This window comes from Humulus lupulus, chromosome 7 (genome assembly GCF_963169125.1).
Source record: "Humulus lupulus chromosome 7, drHumLupu1.1, whole genome shotgun sequence".
Classification (NCBI taxonomy): Eukaryota; Viridiplantae; Streptophyta; class Magnoliopsida; order Rosales; family Cannabaceae; genus Humulus; species Humulus lupulus.
This window is the reverse complement of record NC_084799.1, coordinates 148,102,098-148,124,741: the sequence shown is the minus strand read 5'-3', so window position 1 is coordinate 148,124,741 and position 22,644 is coordinate 148,102,098. Positions and strand designations below refer to the sequence as shown.

Sequence of the window (22,644 nt, the reverse complement as noted above, 5' to 3'; positions counted from 1 at the left end):
CTTTATGACAAAAATCCCCTACTATTCTTCTTCTATTGGATCCTCATGTTGGATGGTACTTCAACTGAAAATGGTTCAATTCTTCAAGATCAGCTACCACGTAACAAGGCAAATTGGTAGGAGAATATACAGATTTTATTTGGATAGCCATAAAGATTACAATTTTAAACTCCCTTAAAATAGAGCACAGATATTTAGTAAAGTCCAAATAAATATTTCTGAAGCATTTACTTTTTGTCTATACTAATAGCTTCCATCCTCATCTCATAAAGTTGCCATGGCTAATACGAATGAGGTACACACAATTCAATTATTCAAAAATCTAGAAAGATGTATATTAATATATATATATTGTCTTTCTTTTGTTAATGTTTTGATTTTGGACTAATTTTTCGGCTAGCAATACACTTCTTTTTTACAAGAAAATGATATTTTTCTTTTTGGAAAGCAAAGTTGAATGAAAAACTTTTATTAGGAGAAAACACAACATTTTCTTAAAATACTCATTGTTCTAAACACCAGGAAAATAAATTATGTAAATTTCACTCTAGATCAAGCTTTGTAAAGTTAACAACGATGGGTTTGTGTTTGTATGGCGTGCACTTGTTTTATTTCTCTTAGTAGTTTTTTTTCCGAAGAAATAATGGTAAGGAACTAAAACAACCGTAAAGTTTCTTACTTTATACAAAATTGTCATTTATTTGCATACTTGAAGGTTTTCTTCTTTTGTCTAACCTCTTAAGGACTGCTGATGTTATTCTTACGTCAGCCGAGTGTGTCCCATAACTTATTGAGCAATTTGTGAACAAAGTAAATCATTTGATGAACTCCCAATCCATAAGAAAGTTACTAAAGAAATATAAAATATCTGGTAGGAATACATGAGCATGTAGTGGCCAATGTGCGTTGACCAAGGGGGATATTGAATGGCATATACGAAATGCTTACAAAATCAATTGACTTGGATGTGAAATCAATCAAGAATTCAGATGTTGAGTTTGTGAATTTTCTACATGCTAACAGAAAAATGGTTGGATGTCTATTCCTCAATTTGGAGGGTGGGATCAGAAGGGAGGAACTGACTATTCCATGGTGTTTTCTCGAGCTCGAGCCAACAGGAAGCAACAGAAGATGGATTTGAGTGAATTCAAGCGATCCAGCCTCGGAAATGAGAGAGAATTCATTAATCCTGCTAATCATCAGGATGATTCTGTCATGGTATGCCTTCATTTCAACACAACTAATTTATGTTTGCTTATAGTATCTTTGCCTAGAAAGTCCTTGTTTGTTGAGTTATTACCATATACATTTACCTGTTTTGGTCCATATCCATTCGTACAAAGTCAAATCACATGGAGCAAAGCATAGCCTTGTGAAAATTGATGAAGAAAACATTTTAGGATAAAAAGTTCAAATTAATCTTTCTAATTACTTCATTTTTATTCACATGCAGAGGAAAAAGAAGATCCTGACCTACATTAATTGCTGTATAAGACCTTGATTTTCTAAGTACCAAAGGTATCTGTAAAACTTCCAATCATTTATCCTCTATTAATGGCCTGTAAATTTATAGATGAGATTTGCTCATCACAAGAAAACTAATCAGAAGTTTCTGTAACTCTCTTTTGTGTGCAATATAACTATATATACATATTCTCTATAAGGTAACTTTGAAATTCGTTTCATACTTCTTTAGATTCAGTAAGAACAAAAAGAAAACAAAAAATACACACACACACAGATATACATTGTTTAATCACAAAATGCAAGAGATGTATCTAATTTATTGATATGAACACGTATCTACACACATAATCTGCAACCTCATTAATTATTATCTTGACTGCTAACATGACACATTCCAACATTTCAAATAATTAGTTCTTTCTTGTCTTTGCATCATATTTTCGACATAAACATGGCCGAACATTAATGGTCCCCCTTTTTTCCTGGTTTATTAATTTAGAAGATAAAAAGAAAAAAATTAAGTTGTTTTTTTGGATCTCTTAACTGGAGCCCGTAGAGAAGATAAGTAACTTGCTTCTGCCTTGTCCATTCCTTTGAAAAGATAACCGAAAGGTGGCATCTCTATGTACTTGCCAGAACCTGGAACAACCTTCAGTTCATCATTTTGCCAAACAATTCTTCCACCCGCAATGGTTACTTCAACCTTTCCCTGAGAAACATCACAGGAACTTGAAATACTAAGAATACCATGAACAAGATCTTGAGGATAGATACGAGAATAGAATGATAGGTAGGACAGATAAACACATCCAAATAAAGTTGCTAAAACGTACAGCTAATTATTATATATAATTGGATGAGACTTGTAATTGATGTCATTTATTCTTGCTAATGCAATAAGAGCATCTCCAGTGGGAGTTGCTTTACATAGTGCTTACTGATAAGTGGGTCTTTATGTGGACTTTTGGTAACTTTTTAACAAAAGTTGCCTAGCAAAGTTGCCACATGATGCTCATTGTTCTAAAAACAAAAAGAAAAAAAATGTGATTAGCTACTTTTATTAAAAAAAATTAATATATAATCTTGAGAAGTAACTTCCATCGTTGCCGTTGGATATGCTCTAAGTAGCACTGACGGATTGACTTTTTGTCAAAACAAATATTTTTAAACTTTAGAAAAATAGCATTACATAAATAGAGGACACTATGTTCTCTCTAAAACAGACAAAACATTGTCACCTAAAACACTTCATCCAGTATGTTTTTCTTTTTATGGGATCTCTCATATTGTGAATTCTTTATCCCTAAAAAAAAAGTCCACTTCACTTTTATTATAAAATAATTAGGAAATATAGCAGCATAATAGTACAAAATTATATATATATTGTAAAAAAATTATATTTATTTAATTATTTTATAATTTTTTTTAAAATATAATAAGATTTTTTTTATAATAATAGAAAATTATAATTTTTTGTATGGTAATTCTCACTTTTTTAATGTTATATATGGTTGTGTAATTCTTGGAAATTATATATATACATGTTAATAGAATAGATTATTACTTAATATTATCTCAGATATCTTTATCTTTTCAATCTGCTAATATTTTTTTAAATTTTTATAATAAAAAAATAAAAAATATATAGTTCATTTTCTTTTCTCTTTTATCTTATATATTAGCACAAAAGATAAATCATAACAAAAAAAATAAATTAATATTATATAAGTTCTTAATTTTCTTAAGTATTTTGAACTTATTAACATATTAGAGCATCTATATTTTTTTTTATACTATTATATCATATATATATATATGTATATATACATATATTCTTTCATTCTTGTTACACTATATATTTATCATTTTTTCCTATATATAATTTACAAATTTAAATATATAAAATTATAAACTACAAAACTAAATATAAATATAAATAATATTTTAAATATTAATATGAATTTGATGAACTAAAAAAAAAATATAAATATTGGGTAGGATTGAGTTAAATTAATCACGAATATGAGAAAAAAAAAATATTAGTATTTTGACCAATTAAAGTGAATGAATGATATTTTATTTATAGCTTAAAAGTATAACAGCCCATAATGGTTTGTAAACCATGTGAGACTATAAGTTTTTTTTAATTGTTAATTAATTCTTTCTTTTAATAAATGTAAAATAAAAAAATGGAAAAAACTACAAATTATGAGAAAAAAAAGGTAATCATATAAATGATTCTAGAAAGTCACATCACTTCTCGCTCTCATTTATACAAGTACTTAAATAGTACATCATATATAAATATTTAGATATATTTATTTTTTTTAAATAAATATATGTACTAATCAATTTTCGCTGCTACATTTTTTATCGTTGATTTTATTAGTTTTGGTTTGATTATCAACTCTTTAAACTCATTACTCTAATTTAAAATTAATTTATTTAATTATTTTTTATTCAAATATTGTATAAACTGATAAATGAAATAGACAAAAATTGGTACATTACATGTAAATGTTACATAGTGGGAGGGTATCCCATGATTTTTTTACTTTGTGGACTTCACAATAAAAACAATATTTACAATAATACATGTTATAGTGCAAAATCAAGTTGTTGCTCTAAATGTTGAAGCTCCTTCATATAGAAATAGAGTTTGAATCTTTGCCAGTGATGAAAATGCTTACAAAAGATTCATTTGGTATTTTATTTCACATGGTTTGTAGATGCGTATGGATATTAAAAACAATAATTAATTTTTATATGTGCTCAAGTTTATTTTACTTCTAATTGCACGTATCAAAGTTCAACAATTCCCAGAACAAATATGTCTATGTAGTTAGTTTTTTGGACTAGAAAAGATAAATTATCATAAAATATTAATTAATAACCATAAATTAGAAAAAGTTAATAAAAAAAATTAGAAAATAGATAGAATGGTTTGGAGATATTTTAAAGTGTCACGTTATCTCCTTGTGGCTCTTATATATATATATATATATATATATATATAGAGATTATATATCATTTAAATAAAAAGTTCAAATAAATCCAATTAGAATTCAAATTTAAATTATATATGACGTTAAGATATATTTTTGTAAATCTATTTACATTTAAATAAAAAGCATAAATATTTTGAATAAATGTTTATTACTATAATTATTATTATTATCAACCATAAAATAAAATAAATAAATAAAAAGTAAGAAATTACTTATTTGGAACTTTATGTTTATAGATATTAATAATTATATAAATAGAAATTGATATAAATTTTTATAGATATTTTTTCCTTAATAAATAATCATAAATTAGAAAAAGTAGAATAAAAAAAATGGTCATTTGGCAAAATGACCTATTTTTTAAAGTCATTTTGCACACTAGTCTATTTTAATAATTATTTGCAAAATGATCTCTCATAATTTAGACAGCTAGTCGAAAATTTAAACAGATGGTCGAAAAATTCAAACAGCCGATCGAAAATTTTAGACAGTTGGTCAAAAAATTTAGACGACTAGCTGAATTTTAGACAGATGTCATTTTGTAAAAAATTATCAAAACTAAGCCAGATTGCAAAATCACTTAAAGAATATGCTATTTTCACCAATTTCTCTTAAAAAATGAGAAAATAAAGATAGTGGTTTGGAAAAATTTTAGAGTATCACATTACTTATTATTATAATTGTTTACTTATTATTATAATTGTTTTCCATATTGTAAAAAAAACAATCAAAGTATTAATAATAATAGCAAGAAGAATAATAATATTATTATTTCATAAATATTTTGTACTAGTACTATTAGTTTTTTTATAGATATTTTATCTTAATTAAATATATTTATAAATAGATATAGAAATATATACAAATAATATAATTTTTTTCAATATATAATATAAAATATACAAATTTAAATAATATATTAAATTTGATAAACTCAAAAAAAATATATAATTATTTGATATTTGCGAAAGATTGAGTTAAATCAAGAAAAAAATACTAATGTTGGGACCAATCAAAGTGATACAAAAATACTTTATTTATCGACTAAATGTATAATACCCACAATGGTTTGCAAACCATGTGGATAAGAATTTTTGTTAATTATTTATTTTAATAAATGTTAAATAAAAAAATAGAAAAAGAGGTGTCATCTCATCTCCTCCTTTATATAGATATATATAGATAGATATAGTTATAGATTTTTAAAAATATATATTTGTTTAGAAAAAGTTGAATGAAAAAATGGGAAAAAAATAAGAAAATAATTAGTGATTTAGAGCAATTCTAAAGTGCTACATCATCTCTTTTTAGGCTCTCCTATATATAAATATATAGTTTTGTTAACTAAAAGAAAAATATTTTAAAAGCAATTATTGAAATACCTATTTCTCCTTACATCTTCATAATGTATGTTCTACGAGTTATGAAAGAGTTTTATGCAAGATTGTAGTGACATGTTAAGAATTTTTATCACTGGTACAAACCTAAAGGCTACAGGAAAACACATGCAACCGTTAAATATTGCTAACGTTTCCATTAAAATCTTGATCATTTCAAAATCACATTAATCAATTACTCTGTAATTCTAAATAACAGCCTATTCTTTATAAACAAAAACTCCAAATGGTTTGTTAACCCTTCTCCTAACAACAATTTCATTTTAAGCACCAATTTTTTATGGAGCTGAATTCTGGCTAGACTTAAAGATGGTATTAACAAACAAGAATACTTGATATCTGGTTTCTATTTGAGGACTATATATCAGGGAAGGGGTGATATATTCACTTATCAGTTATCATATTTAAATAGGCATCTCAGCCTTTCCTATTGATAGTACCAGGTAAAGGGTAGTGATGACACATTTTTCACAAATTGCAGCAACTAACCAAGTAATAATTTTACGAGAGAATAGCAATTAAGATTTACCTTTACTCTCCTTCCTTCATAGATATTTGTGTCAGATCTAGAGTGGTGAGACTTGGCACTTATTTCCAAGCTAGAGTTTGGATTGAAGATAATTATATCTGCATCAGATCCAGCAAGAATTGCTCCCTTCCTTGGATATATATTAAAGATTCTAGCACTGAAAATAATTGGGATATGAAGGTTATTTCATGTAATAGACAGTTTCTACAAGAATTTATGACGCTAAATTTCTCTATACATGTAATGTTTTATCTGAAAAAACAAAACTGAATATTAAGAGGATATATTATTGAAGGAAGAAGAGTAGATACCATTCTGTGCTCGTTACTCGGACATAGTCGGTTACTGAAATTTGACCAGATTCCTGATAGATAAGCGAAATTAGGAGAAAAAGCCATTTCAAAAACAGTGGTTTAAGGCTGCAAAAATCATTAAAAGAAACAATCAATTGGAGCTTACCACCATTGTGTCCCAGACAATATGCATCCTCTCTTCGATACCTAAATCCAGTTAGACATCAAGGACAAAAAAGTTAAATTTTAGCCAATCATTAACTCAGCTTTTTGGGTACAAAAATATGAAAGTATTACTATATTATTTATTACCATTGACGCCATTTGGGATTTTCCGGAAATCATCTATCCCAAAAGCCTTCTGGGTGGAATTGAAGGTACAGTGGTCGGTTCCTACAAGCTGAAAATAAAGAAATTTACTGAAGATTGAAGTTCCAAGATTTTGATACACCAAATGTGGTCAATGTTAGATTTGACATGGTAAATATCATCTCAACTTATTATAAAAAGTGGATTACCACACGCACAATCTTTTAGTTGATGAGAGAGGAAACCAAGACAGGGAAGATAGAAAGTTAAGAAAGGAAGGGAAGACAGAAAAGTTAAGACAGGCACCCTCCTCTCATAGAGCGTTAAAGGTAAAGGTAAAAATACTTAATAAAAAAAAGTTTCACAACAAATAGGCATGTGATATGGTTGATAATTTACCATAACTTGTTGTCGCAGGTCACTAATAAAGAGAATAATTAGACTTGTATTACATAGAATAAGGAATTAGGAGAGGACTAAACATTATGTCCTAGGTAGTTACTAACTTCTTGGGACTGATTGTATAAATTGGACCTAGAACATTAGTGGCTTATCTAGAAAATTGATTTGTCTAGGTCATCTTGGAGAGATCAAGTCTCTTGAATGCTTGGAAGTTTGTGTTTCATTTCAGCAAGATCAATAAAGAATTCTAGCAATTTCAATCTATTCTACTTCTGACTTAATAAAGTTCTAAGACCCTTTTAAAATCATATCAAAGTCGTTTGCTGGTAGGTTTCTTTCTTGTAAAAACAATGAGCAGAAGTGTGAGTACTTAGGTAGACCAAATACTTCAAGGAATATCGTCGGAAATTCTGTTGTCAAACTATGCAGGTGAGTAATGATGGTTAAGTAATTCCTTAATGAACAATTCTTATTGTTCTAATCTCCTGGTTTCACCCATTGCTATCTTGAGTGGGGCTGAGTTAACAAAATTTCTTTGTTTAGTGATTTAGTACCCCGCCCGGTATGCTCTCTTTCGACATATTCATATAATGTACATTAAAAGCTGCGTCCACGCAACAAGAAGGCAATGGGACCTAAAGATCTCATCCTTATCACTACACAAGACATCAATTCTTTAGTTAAACTTACTCCTGTTCCCAAATAAGGGTGAATTAGTTTTTCTCATGTTATATCATTCTTTTTTCTTCGAATGGCCCTAAGATGAATTCTAACTGAATATGAGACACGGAATTTATGGAATAAAAAAGTACAATACAGATAAACAGAGTAGAACAAGCTTCCTCTAGCAATGAGTAATAAGGTCACAAGGATACAAGAAATTTTATTTCTACTTTTCTGTGTATACAACCGGTGAGCCCATCCCTATTTATACAATTTTTACACATAAATCTCTTAATTACAGAATAATCACCAAATCACAAAGATGGCTACAAATCATCTAAATAAGAAGAAACTACTAATTTACAGGGTCAACCAAATCGTGAGATTTTATTCTCTTTGATTTTCTCTTATTTGTCAACACTCCTCAAGCTGGACTGTAAATATTGATGAGTTCAAGCTTGTTTACTAGAAAATCAAAGACTCGTTCGGATAACCCTTTTGTGAGGATATCAGCCAACTCTTGATCCGTCTGTACATATTTGATGCTGATAGTGCCTCCATCAATCTTTTCTTTGATAAAGTGACGATCCACTTCCACGTGTTTAGTTCTGTCATGATGTATAGGATTATGTGCAATACTGATGGTAGATTGATTATCACAGAAGAGCTGAATGAGAGCTTCATATTCAATCTTCACTTCCTCTAATAGGCATTTGATCCATATTGCTTCGCATACTCCATGGGTCATGGCTCTATACTCGGCTTCTGCGCTACTTCTTACAATTGTTTATTTTTACTTCGCCATGTCACTACATTTCCCCATACAATTGTGCAATACCCAGATGTAGACTTTCTATCATCAATAGACCAAGCCCAATCTGCGCCTGCAAATACTTCAACCTTCCTTTCGGTTGCCTTTTTGAATAAAACGCCTTTTCCTGGTGTTTGCTTGAGATACCCAAGAATTTTTTATACTGCATTGATGCCCTTGACATAGATCATGCATATATTGACTGACCAGACTTACTGCAAAGGCAATATCAGGTCTGGTATGTGAGAGGTAAATAAGCTTCCCTACTAGTTGTTGGTACCTTCCTTTGTCAATTGAGCTTCCTTCAAACATTTTTGTTCTTGTCCCTTAACTCGATTGGAGTTTTGCTCGGTTTACAACAAAGCATTCCTGTTTCATTTAAGAGATCAAGAGTGTATTTTCTTTGAGATACAGAAAACCCTCTTTTGCTCCTAGCAAATTCCATTCCCAGAAAATACCTGAGAGCACCAAGATCCTTGACTTCGAACTCTGTTGCCAACATTTGTTTTATCAGAATCATCTCTTCAGTATGGTTGCCAATGACAATGATATCATCAAACATATATGATTAGTATTGACATTTTTCCTTTTTGAGTGTTTGATGAAGAGGGTATGGTCTGTTTGGCCTTGCATGGATTTGAGTCCCTTGACTACTTTCAGGAACCGATTGAACCATGCTCGAGGAGAATGTTTTAGACCGTAGAGCGATTTAGTTAGCTTGCAAACTCTGGTTGTAGTGGGAGATTCTTCAAAACTTGGAGGTTAACTCATGTACACTTCTTCCAATTCTCCATTCAAGAATACATTTTTTACATCAAGTTGATGCAACTCCCAATCCAGGTTGACAGCTAGCGAGAGCAATACTCTGATAGTATTGAGTTTGGCGACTGAAGCAAAGGTTTTAGTGTAGTCAAATCCGTAGGTTTGAGTAAAACCCTTGGCAACTAACCGTGCTTTGTACCTTTCAATAGATCTATTTGCATTGTATTTGACTGTGAATACTCATTTGCACCCTATTACTTTCTTGTCAGGTGGTAACTCCACTTATTTCCAAGTTCCATTATGCTCAAGTGCTTTTATCTCTTCAAGAACTGCTGCCTTCCATTGAGGAGTACCAAGTGCTTCATTGATATTCCTGGGAATCACAACATCTGATAGACTAAAGGTAAAAGCTCTAAATGGAGATGATAATTTGGCATAGGAGATAAATTTTGAGATCGGGTGTTGGGTACAAGATCTAGTTCATTTCCTTAATGCAATAAGAATATCTAGATCTGACTGTGTGTTTGAGGGAAGTTTACCTGGATCATATGAGGGAAGTGGTTCTATTACAGGATCGGACTTTTAACTGAGATAAGGATTCGTTACTTGTTTATTTCTTTCTCTTTTGGTAGATACTCGTATTTCTTTTTGTATGTTTTGATCTTGAGAAGCAGGACAAGATGGATGACCTTGAGAAACATGAGTGATTTCTAGCTCTAAAGGGAATGAAGTGTCTAGGGGTAATTCTAAACCCCACGACCACTGAGCTTCTTGCTCATGATGGATGTGCTCTGAAGCGAGGTGGGAGTGAAATAAGGAGAACTTTCGAAAGTAGTGACATCCTTGGAGTTGTAGGATTTCTTGGTGAAAGGACAGTAACAACGGTAGCCCTTCTGTGCAAAAGAATATCCTAGGAAAACTGTTTATATGGCCTGAGGATCTAGTTTACTTCGGTGTTGGGACTGTACGTGGACAAAGGCAGTGCAGCCAAAAACTTTGATTGGGAGGGTATTGGTGGAAGTGTGAGGGTAGAGAGATCGAAAAATGGAGTATGGTGTTTTGAACTGAAGGGGCCTACGGGGAAGGCGATTAATGAGATAAGTGGCAGTAAGGATGGCGTCACCCCAAAGATATTTTGGAACGTGCATATTGAACATAATGGCACGAGTCACTTCTAAGAGATGGCGATTTTTTCTTTCGGCAACTCCATTTTGTTGTGGAGTATCTACACATGAACTTTGATGAACAATCTCATTCTGTATAAGATAGGGACCGAGGGTGGAATTGAAATATTCAGTACCATTATCGGTACGAAGTGTCCGGATAGACGTTTGGTACTGTGTGTGGATCACTTTGTGGAAATTTTGGAAGACTTGGCAGGTTTCAGATTTGTGCCTAAGTAGATAAACCCAAGTGATTTGCGTATGATCATCAATGAAGGTGATAAACCAACGCTTTCCAGAGGAGGTAGTGACCTTTGACGGACCCCACAAGTCACTGTGAACAAGAGAAAAGGGGCTGAAAGGTGTATATAGTTTGTGAGGAAACAAAACACGAGTATGTTTAGCAAATTGGCAAATATCACATTGAAAATCAGCAACCTTTTTATTGATAATCAAAGATGGAAACAAGTGTTTTAAATATAAAAAACTTGGATGTCCAAGTCGACAATGCCATAACATAATTGTTCGAGAATTTGAATCCAAAACAGAATCAGACATAGAACTTGAAGCCAAACAATGTAAAGGAGGCTGCTCTTTAGGCGAATGTTGAAAGAAATACTAGCACTGTCAATCATCCTCTCCGATGATAGATCCTGAAATTGGCAAGAATTGGAGACAAATTTAGCAAGATAGTGATTATCAAATGTCAATTTTTGAACAGAGATTAAATTGCATTTTAATGAAGGAACGTGAAGTACTCATTTAAGAAGTAAATCAGAAGACAATTTTATAGTGCCAATTCCTGCAATAGGTGAGTGAGTTCCATCTACAATCTTAGTAGAGGTAGTAGAGTAGAGACAATAGGAACCAAACAAATGAGGTAAACCTGTCATATGATCAATTGCGCCAGAATCGATGATCCATGGTGTTTGGAAAGCGGAAGAAAACTTACCAGAATGTGCAACAGACGCACTATGAGATTCGGGACCAGACTTGGGTTTCATGGAGGATTGTCTAAAGGGCGTGTATAATTGTTCGAGTTGTTTCTGACTGAACAAAGGGGCAGCAGGAGTGCTCGTATTGGTACCATCCGCAATCTGAGTCTAACAGGCCTTTTTGTCATTCTGGCGACGAGGAGTCCAGTTTGATGGTTTTCCATGAATTTCCCAAGAAGTGGAGCGAGTGTGGCCATAACGTTGACAGTGATCACACCAAGGTCGGTCCCCCTTACAATTAGGTCGAAGGTTAGGATTGGATCTGCCAAATGGCGGTGGACCAGATGTTGAGACAAGGGCAGAGCTTTCAACGGCAGGCAATTCTGGAGTGGTGAGCATGACACGACAGCGTGCTTCTTCACGTCAGACCCCAGAGAAAGCTTCTTCAGTGTCAGGAAATGGAAAACAACTGACCAACATCCCCAAACTTCATCAAGATTACTGTTCAACCCAGTAAAGAATTCAAAGACCCGCTCCTTTTCTAATTGTTGGCGTTGGAGTGTGGTGCAGGCAACACATAAAGGAGTGGTATCCAGATACAAGTCGAGTTCTTGCCACAGGTCTTGTATGTCATAGAAATATTGGGTTACAGTGTGAGTACCTTGTTTGATTTCTTTGAGTTTTGTACGAATCTCAAAAATCTGAGGCATTCCCAAGGTCAGAGTACATCTTCTTAGTAGCATCCTAGACTTCCTTAGCATTTTTAAAAATAAATACCTGCAATTGATTTTTGGATCCATCGAATTGATAAGCCATGCAAGGACAATAGAATTCTCAGTCTGCCATACCTTGTAAGTGGAGTCGGTCAGAGGAGGGGCAGGAAGGTCACCAGTGAGGTACCCAAGTTTTCCACGCCCACAAATGACCAACTTTACTGACTGTGCCCATTGTAGATAATTCCTCCCATCAAGTTTTTGGGGTATCATAACTGTAAATGGAGCCCATGGAACTAGATGACTGACTTTGGGCTGGAATTGGGTTAAGCCCACTAGTTTGAGAGGAGATCTCTTCACTGCTTGACATGATGACATGTGGCTAAGGCTAGCAAGTTGGGATGGAGTTATCAAAGGATCGAGGGTTTTTGCTGTCAAAAAAAGAATTTGGCTATTTGTGTGACCGAGGCTTGCAGGGCTTTCAAGGGTTCGAGTCGTGATCAAGGATCAAGGCTATTTATGCGACCGAGGCTGGAGGGCGACGAACGGAGTGCCAGACAGGACCGAGGGTTACGCCGGCGTGGAAGGTGGCAGAGAGAAGGCCTAGGTGGAGGATTACGTTGGATTGAAGCTTGCCAAAGATGTCTCCTGGAATCGCAGATGCCGCCTGGAGCTGGAGATGTCGCCGGAACCCTAAAAAATAGTCGGATTGGACAAGGATGATTGAACCCAATCGGAGAAGAGGGAGAGAGAGTCGTGCGACTGATACCATATAGAATTTTGTAAGATAAATTTATTTCTACTTTTTTGTGTATACAATCGGTGAGCCCATCCCTATTTATACAATTTTTACGCATAAATCTCTTAATTACAGAATAATCACCAAATCACAAAGATGGCTACAAATCATCTAAATAAGGAAAAACTACTAATTTACAGCTTCAACCAAATCGTGAGATTTGATTCTCTTTGATTTTCTCATATCTGTCAACACCATCTAACTCTCAAGATTAAGTTAAATCTTGTAAAAAGTTTAGGACTATAAGTTACTAGAGCTTGAAAATTTGAGAGCAATGCCACTTTTAATAAGAACCCATGTGCTATTGTGATAGTTTTTTCAGCTCTATGTTATATAAATATAAGAAATGACAAAGCCAAGAACCCGAAGATATGATGGAAATCCAATCTCTTTAAAGCTCAATTGATTAAATTCACAATCTTTTGTAAAGATGAGGAGAAACCTGTAGAACTCCCGTTGAAAGAGCAGCTTGAAGGGCCTTGTTATGTCCTGATGCTCTAATGGGAGGACTCATTACATACCTGAAACATGGTAAGTTTGATATTATTGACAAAGTGTTAGCAACAGTAACCATAGAAGGAACTATCAGCAATGATCAAATAATGAGATAATGTCCAGCTTTTTACTTTGCCGCAATGGAAAAGTCAGGATGCCATAGCCAAGAATCATCGAGGACTAAGGCAGATACTACAGATTCTCCAATAACCCTCTGCCCTGCAGGTTGAAATAAAATACCCTATCATTGTAGGCACAAATTTAATATCTTTCAGTATATCAAGATAAGAGCTTGCAGAAAATGAACATATAATAAATGAACCGACCACCAAATTGGCAAAGTTATACTTATATCCCACAATTTGTGTAAGCTCCATAGTTTTATTTTTTAAATGTTATTTCTTTTTCACTGGTCATAGCTTTCTGGCTCAAAGATTAACACATAAAACGCTTGGCAATGTGATGAGATTCAACTCCAAAACTAATATTAGAGAGGAAATTAGAAATTAAATAATTTTACAAAGTGCTAAAGTTCAATCCACCAGAATATTTTTAACTCTCATACATAATAAATATGACAGCAAAAATGACTAATTACATTAGAAATGAAGCTACACCTACACAAGATCTACTTGTCTTTATCTGATTCCTAATTCAAGCACAGTTTTGCGAATCTACCCAATCAAGCAGTAGTGCAAAATGATATAAGAGGGAGAGAAACCAGGGTTTAACTTCGAAAAATAAGATAATTACAGCCTTGAAACGCAACCTAAAGTACCAGCCAACATCTTGATCCAAAGTCTTTTGTGACATTCTAATTGATGTAGAACCAAGGGAGAAAAGAGAAGAAAGACAAATAAATACTAGAAAGAGAAAGAGAACAGTTTTTGGAAAGAGATGATCTGAACAATGTACATTTTCATTTACAATCTACAGATAATTAATATCAGTAGGCCTATTTATTGAAAAGAAATCAACTAGAATACTAATTTTAAGAACTTAAAACATATCGAAAACTCTAAGAACTCAAAATTAAATAAAACATTATAATCATCCAAAAATTTCTAGTTAAATAATAATAACAAATCCTAACTTCCTTATTCTGCATCACTAGCAAAAACCTAAAATATATATTGATAACATGATAGCAAATTATACGTTTTATGATGTTACCACACAACTTTCATATGAACATAATTCGATGCAAAATTTGTGTGGTTTAACAGATGATCCTGCTGAGTTCAAAATAATGTTTTAGTGTTTTTAGCAACAATTTGACATATATGGGATCAGAAACGATATGCAGGGTGACATTGAGAGCATACTGACTGATATAGATATTCTTCCCACTTTATACAAGAAAAGTACACAAATAACATGTTCCTAATTTATATAGAGCTTTTGCACTTCTTTCAGAAAAAAGAATGTTAATAGTCAGTTTATTCAAACTTTACAGCTTGTCAAAGCACAAAGCTGTCTCTTTCCCATTGCTTATACTTCTTAAAGTTCAAAAAACAGAAGAGCTTCAACACAGCAGAGTGAATACAGCGATATTGAAATTGTAATCAGTATAAGCAATTGCAACGGTACAAGATAACCAGTCAAAATAAGAATTTATATCAATGAGTGGAAAGACAATCATGCTGCTGTGAAATCAATGCACTTAACAAATACATTTTAAGATCTTAGAGGACCTGATTTTCGAGCTTTAGCAACCTCTTCCATGGCATCAATGCTCATCACATGAACTACATAGAGAGGAGTGTTAACAAAATCTGCCAATCGAATAGCTCGAGCAGTTGCCTCTCCTTCCAACTACAGGAATTATGTGAAACATAAGGATAAAATGCACAAAGATATCTTATGAACATTCTATAAGATCATTTAAAGCAAACAATATATGACCAATTGATTTATTCAACAAAAAAAAAAAAAAATAGTCTCACCTGGTATTGACAATACATTTGCTGTTATAAATTTTGAGCAATGACTTTATCAAACTAGTATAGCTGAAAAAAGGGATAAATAATAGTTATCCTCCTATGGTGCATCACACCACCCCGACCGATGAGAATTTCTCCTTTCAATATTAATACTTACTGTACAGGAATGATAGTGCTGCAACTGTGAGTACTAAACACAATGGAATTCCATGAGATCAACCTATGCTAGATCTATAGGACATCAATAATGTATTTAACACATCTGACAATATAGGCAATTCGGGACAAGTGGGTACCATTTAAAAAATAATGTACCATAAAGAACATATTTCATAATTACCACTGGGGGCCTTGAAAGAGCATGTCCCTCGGGACCAGTAATACCAAGTTCTATCATTCTTTTCTGTCCTTCATACACAGCATCTCCATTTTCTGCATGGACCATAGCTAAGGCACCAAGAGATTTGCACTTCTTGAATCCTTGTAATAGAAGCTCGTCACTTACCATAAAAGACCCCTTGTAAGCCAGAAAAAACTTGAAAGAATTTATCCCTGATATTTTGAAAAGACATAAATTAATATAACTATATTTGTAGGAAATATCATTTTAGATACCCCAACTTACAGTTTATCACAGAGACGTAAACTACAAACCTTTTTCCTGAACCATTATTTCCATTTCTTTTGAAACAGTTTCATCCCATTTTGTAACTGCCATATGGAAACCATAGTCCATGCAGGAATTCCTGGACTTCTTTTCATAATCTTCAAATCCCGCCATCAAACTCCCATCGACAGGTAAAACAAAGTCAATATGCATAGTTGTTCCACCTGCTAATGCTGCTGCCTGACCACTGAAAAAATCATCAACACTTTGGGTACCCATGAAGTCCATGGCAAGGTGCACATGAGGATCGATGCCTCCTGTTAATGTTAGAACATATTACTACTCATGAAAGAAATCAGCATGAAATAAATACTAATTGCTGTTGCAGAAAAAATTATCGCCTTCTGATCATATTGATTCCAAAATCAAGAAATCAAAACACCAATGCATTGACAATAACTGTTATAGGTGTACATTCATGATACCACAGAAAACAAGATGCTTGTGAAACTATTCCAAATAGCTGAAACAAACTAAGACAAAACTTAGTTAAGAGAATACAATATAAAGCAACTGATATTCAAGCCAAAGACTGAATGGCCAAGTGTCATGTGTCAATGGCAGGGTTCTCTTGCAAAATGCAATACGTATTCAAGCCCTATCCCTAGATTTGAGTCTCAACTAAGAAAAGGATGCAGAGATTAAGGAAGCCAAAGGACCATCCACAAATCCAACTTCCCCTCAAGGCGTGACTTTAGTTTTGGAAGTGTAAAGATTATAGCAAAAAGTCAATTGAGGCGGCAACATTAAAATGAAAGTGTGTAGGAGCTTGTCTAGCATGAAGCTATTTTCTATTTTCTCAGTGCTTGCATCATTCTCCCCCTGCTCAAAACACAACAACTATGTTGTAACGATTCACCATGCACTCTAAAAAGAATCTGTGGAAATACTAGTTTACAGCTATAAATGCAGATGTCAAATTTATTTCTATAATAAGATGACTTTGGGTATTTGTTACCCAAATCTGATTTGTTTGTATTTTCTTTTTATGTTTTTTGTTATTCTAATTGTTAGGATTACGGGATTACATTTATAGCATTGATCCTAGGGTTTGTAAATATCTTTTATAAAATAGGGTATGAACGTACAATAAAGAAATATCAGAAATAGAGAAGAATTTCAGGCTTCTCTCTTCAATCTCTCTGTTTTTTCACATGGTATCAGAGCATTTTCTTTAGTTTAGCCATGACAAAGTATGGTATGGCCACCAACAAGGAAGCTACAGATGTTACTTCTGAAACTACATGAGTCGTGAGGTTTCTGCCAACAACCATGGGACTTCTGACTCAAATAACCATGGTATTTCAGAGGATTCTGTTTTGCCTATTACAGGACACAAACTTAATAGGCATCACAATATTCAATGGTCGCATTCAGTCATGATGTTTGTAAGTGGTCGTGGCAAAGATGACTATCTCACAGGGGCTGCCATCCAACCAACAAAGGAAGATTCAACATTTAAAATATGGAAGGGTGAAAACAACACGGTTATGTCATGGTTAATCAATTCCATGACTAATGAGGTTGGAATAGACTTCATGCTCCATGAAACTGCTCAAGAAATATGGGAATCAGCAAAGGAGATGTATTTAGACAAGGAAGATACTGCAGAAGATTTTGAGATAGATGGCATAATTCAGGATCTACGCCAAGGAGACCTTTCTGTTACTCAATATTATAGTCTCCTCAATCAATATTGGCAGAGGTTAGACTTTTTTGAGAAACATGATTGGGACTGCAGTGGTTGTGTAGCCAAATACGAGCAGATTTTGGCAAAGAAATGTATATACAAAGTTTTATTGGGGCTAAATAAAGACCTCGATGAGGTACGTGGCAAGATCTTAGCAACCAAACCTCTCCCAAATATCAGAGAGATGGCTTTTGAAGTTCCTCCAGAAGAAAGTCGCAAGAAAGTCATGTTAGGTCCCAAAACAACTCATCCTCAACCTGAGTTCGGCTCTTGCTGCTCGTGGTCAACACTTCTCTTCCAATAATAACCAAAGAAAAGGAGGAAGGCTACAAACGACCAGGTCACACAAAGGAAACCTAATGGAAAATTCATGGCCAACCTGTTGATTGGAAGCCAAGAGAAAGTCGTGGACATCGAGCTTTTGTTGAAGAAAAGGAGGCTAAACCTGAACCAAGTTTATTCAGCAAGGAACAACTTGAATTACTCCAAAAAATGATCAATCAGCCTAACCAAGGTGCATCATCCTCCAACAATGTAATCAAATCCAGTTCTTTGGCTCAGAAAGGTAATTTTCTTACTGCTCTAAAGGTGAGAAAAGAAAAACTAAATCAATGGATTGTGGACTCTAGAGCTTCAGATCACATGACTGGAGATGCTACATGTAAAAATGGTGATGAAAAGATCACCTTTCTTTCTATATTTTATTTCTGTGATACAAATTTACAAACTAGGACTAGTATTATATAGGCTATACACTAATCACAACTTTAATTACAGAGTACTAAACAATCTCTATAAATGAGAAAACTAGAAAGTCACCCTTTGATTTCCATAACTCTCAACACTCCCCCTCAAGCGGGACTATAGATATTGATGAGTCCAACCTTGTTTACTAGGAAATCAAATACCCATTCAAATGACCCTTTTGTGAGAATATTAGCCAGATGATGATCTGTTTGGACATATTTAATGCTGATAATTCCTCCATCAATCTTCTCCTTAATAAAATGACGATTCACTTCAACTTGTTTAGTTCTGTCATGATGTATAGGATTATGTGCAATACTAATGGTACACTGGTTATCACAATAAAGCTGAATAGGAGCTTTATACTCAATCTTCAACTCCTCTAATAGGCGTTTGATCCATATTGCTTCACACACTCCATGGGCCATGGCTCAGAAAAATTCAAACCAAAAGGGTAGAGATATATTCTGATACTGATTGGGCAGGATCCTTAACAGACAGGAGATCCACATCTGGTTACTGTACATATGTGTGGGGAAACCTTGTTACATGGTGAAGTAAGAAACAATTTGTGGTACCTAGAAGCAGTGCAGAAGTTGAGTTTAGGGCTCTTGCTCAAGGAATATGTGAAGGAATGTGGCTAAAAAGACTTCTTCATGAGCTACAAATTTCTTAAGAACCCATGAAAATGTTTTGTGACAATCAAGCAACTATAAGTACTGCCAAGAATCCAGTTCATCATGATCGTACTAAACATGTGGAAATCGATCAACACTTCATAAAAGAAAAGTTCGAAGAAGGAGTTATAACATTGGAGTATGTTCCAACTGCTCTCTAGATTGCGGACATTCTTACCAAAGCACTTCCAAGACTAAGTTTTGAAGATTTGAGGTCCAACCTGAGTATGGTAGACATCTACAACCCAACTTGAGGGGGAGTGTGGAAATACTAGTTTATAGCTGTAAATGCAGCTGTGAGATTTATTTCTATAATAAGATGACTTTGGGTATTTGTTACCCAAATCTGATTTGTTTGTATTTTCTTTATTTATGTTTTTTGTTATTGTAATTGCTAGGATTATGGGATTACATTTATAGCATTGATCCTAGGGTTTGTAAATATCTTTTATATAATAAGGTATGAACGTACAGTAAAGAAATATCAGAAATAGAGAAGAATTTCAGGCTTTTCTCTTCAATCTCTTTGTTTTTTCAGAGAATCTAACCTGGCATAACAAACTTTCCGGCAGCATCAAGCACAGTGACATCATCTCCAACCTGCAAATGGCATAAACAAATTAGGTAGCACATTAAATCATAAAGAGTAAAAAAACCCAACTCAGTTCTTGAAAGAATGATGAGAGAAATTTTATTGATTAAAGCCAAAGACAAGTTACAAAAACCCAAGTTGCTCGAGGAAATTAGGAAACTCCCAGAGTACTCTCTACTCTAAAATCACAATATCAATCATCAACGCCTATCATAAGACTTAATCTGAGTATTTAAAGGCTAGAGTAACAAAGACTACAAATCAGCTTACTAATGGAAATATAAATGTTTGACATCTCACTTAAAAACAATAAAACTTTGTGAGAGAATTGTTTTTCTTATTTCTGTGTTTTCCATCAGTAAAATACAATCATATTTGTCGGGTTTATAAACCTAATCTTCTTAATTACGAAATAAACTACAAATCACAAGAATAATTACAAATCTTCTAAATAAGGAAACTACTAATTTACAGCTACAATCAAATCATGGGATTTGATTTTCTCATATCTGTCAACACTCCCCCTCAAGCTAGACTGAAGATATTGATGAGTCCAAGTTTGTTTACTAGAAAATCAAAGACTTGTTCGGATAACCCTTTTGTGAGAATATCAGCCAACTGTTGATCCGTTTGTACATATTCGATGCTGATAGTTCCTCCATCAATCTTCTCTTTAATAAAGAGTTGGTCCACTTCAACGTGCTTAGTTCTGTCATGATGTACAGTGTTATGTGCAATACTGATAGTAGACTGATTATCACAGTAGAGCTGAATGGGGGCTTCATATTCAATCTTCAATTCCCCCAATAGGCGTTTAATCGATATTGTTTCGCACACTCCATGAGCCATGGCTCTACACTCGGCTTCTACACTACTTCTTGCAACCACTTTTTGTCTTTCACTTCGCCATGTCACCACATTACCCCATATAATTGTGCAATACGCAGACGTAGACTTTCTATCATCAACTAACCCAGCCCAATATGCATCTGTGAACACTTCAACCTTCCTCTCAATTTTCTTTTTGAAGAAAGGAGTTTTTCCTGGTGTTTGTTTTAGACACCTCAGAATTCTGTATACTGCATTAAGATGTCCTTGACATGGATCATGCATATATTGACTGACCAGAATTACTGCAAAAGCAATATCAGATCTGGTATGTCAGAGGTAGATAAGTTTTCCGACTAGCTGCTAGTACCTTCCTTTGTCAACTGAACTTCCTTCAAACATTTTTTCTTGTCTCCGAGCTCGATTGGAGTTTTGCTGGGTTTACTGCCAAGCACTCCTATTTCATTTAGGAGATCAAAAGTGTATTTTCTTTGAGAAACTGAAATTCCTTTTTTGCACCTAGCAAATTTCATTCCCAGAAAATACCCGAGTACACCAAGATCCTTGCCTTCATTTCTTTGATCATAATTATTTCTTCAGTATGGTTGCCAGTGACAATGATATCATCAACATACACAATCAGTTTCCGAGTGTTTGATGAAGAGGGTATGATCTGTTTGACCTTCAAGAACTGTCATCTTCCATTGAGGAGTACCAAGTGTTTCACTGATATTCCTGGGAATCACAACATTGGCAGACTAGAGATAAATGGAGATGATAATTTTGCATAAGAGATGAATTTTGAAATAGGGTGTTGGATACAAGATCTAGTTCCTTTCCTTAATGCAATAGGAATATCTAGATCTGACTGAGTGTTTGAGGGAAGTTTATCTGAATCATCTAAGGGAAGTGGTTCTATCACCCGATCGAATTCTTGACTATGATATGGATTCGTTACTTGTTTATTTCTTTCCCTTTTGGTATACAGACGTATTTCTTTGTTTATGTGAGAAGCAAAAGGAGATGGATGATCTTGAGATGCAGAAGAAGATGGGTGATCTTGAGGAGTATCGGGCTCTGAAGGGAATGAAGTATCTAGGGGTAATTGTAAACCCCACGACCACTGAGATTTTTGCTCGTGATGGATGTGCTCCCCCTAAAGCGAGGTGGGAATGAAATAAGGAGAATTTTCGAAAAAAGTGACATCCCTTGAGGTGTAGGATTTCTTGGTGAGATGACAGTAACAACGGTAGCCCTCTTGTGTAGGAGAATATCCTAGGAAAATTGATTTATGGCTTGAGGATCATGTTTACTCCAGTGTTGGGAGTGCATGTGGACAAAGGCAGCAAAAAACTTTGACGTATTTGTAGAAATATGAGGGTAGAGAGACTGAAGAATAGAGTATAGTGTCTTGAACTGAAGTAGCCGACTGGGGAGGCGATTAATTAGATAAGTAGCAGTCAACAAAGAGGGTAATTTCTGTATATTATTTCTCATAAAAAAACATGTATTTAACATGTACAAAGATCCCTCAAAAGGGAAATAAATAAAATCAAATAATAATGACAGAATAAAACTCTTAACTATACCCTAAAAATATGAAACAATAAATTACAATAGCTGACTTACAGCCACACAAGAATAATACTAAAAATAGAATGATTTTCTTACACTCCCCCTCAAGCTGGACTAAAAATATTCTCCATAGCCAGCTTGCCAATTAGAAAATCAAACTGTTTTTTACATAATCCTTT

At 33.8% G+C, this 22,644-nt stretch overlaps 2 protein-coding genes across 4 annotated transcripts in view; one reads left to right on the top strand and one right to left on the bottom strand.

Moving 5' to 3' along the window:
- Positions 1-122: 122 nt before the first annotated feature.
- On the top strand, positions 123-1,591 carry LOC133788707 (uncharacterized). Of its 2 annotated transcripts, XM_062226288.1 has the most exons (3): positions 123-295; positions 1,024-1,218; positions 1,454-1,591. In XM_062226288.1, the coding sequence occupies exons 1-3, from the start codon at positions 278-280 to the stop codon at positions 1,499-1,501; spliced, it is 261 nt and encodes an 86-aa protein (XP_062082272.1). In that variant the 5' UTR covers positions 123-277; the 3' UTR covers positions 1,502-1,591. The 2 variants fall into 2 exon arrangements, with proteins under 2 accessions (XP_062082272.1, XP_062082271.1); XM_062226287.1 differs by lacking the exon at positions 1,454-1,591 and having other exon boundaries at positions 1,024-1,436.
- Positions 1,592-1,764: 173 nt separating this feature from the next.
- The window catches only part of LOC133788705 (dihydropyrimidinase), a 28,746-nt gene continuing 7,866 nt past the window's right edge, over positions 1,765-22,644 (bottom strand). For both annotated transcript variants that reach the window (XM_062226285.1, XM_062226286.1), the window contains exons 3-13: positions 20,019-20,070; positions 16,344-16,613; positions 16,030-16,241; positions 15,441-15,561; positions 13,878-13,965; positions 13,694-13,772; positions 7,007-7,094; positions 6,861-6,901; positions 6,713-6,765; positions 6,402-6,558; positions 1,765-2,176 (exon numbers count right to left, since the gene is read on the bottom strand). In XM_062226285.1, coding sequence (XP_062082269.1) covers positions 1,985-2,176; positions 6,402-6,558; positions 6,713-6,765; positions 6,861-6,901; positions 7,007-7,094; positions 13,694-13,772; positions 13,878-13,965; positions 15,441-15,561; positions 16,030-16,241; positions 16,344-16,613; positions 20,019-20,070 — 1,353 coding nt within the window. In that variant the 3' untranslated portion in view covers positions 1,765-1,984. The remainder of the gene's footprint in view (positions 2,177-6,401; positions 6,559-6,712; positions 6,766-6,860; positions 6,902-7,006; positions 7,095-13,693; positions 13,773-13,877; positions 13,966-15,440; positions 15,562-16,029; positions 16,242-16,343; positions 16,614-20,018; positions 20,071-22,644) is intronic.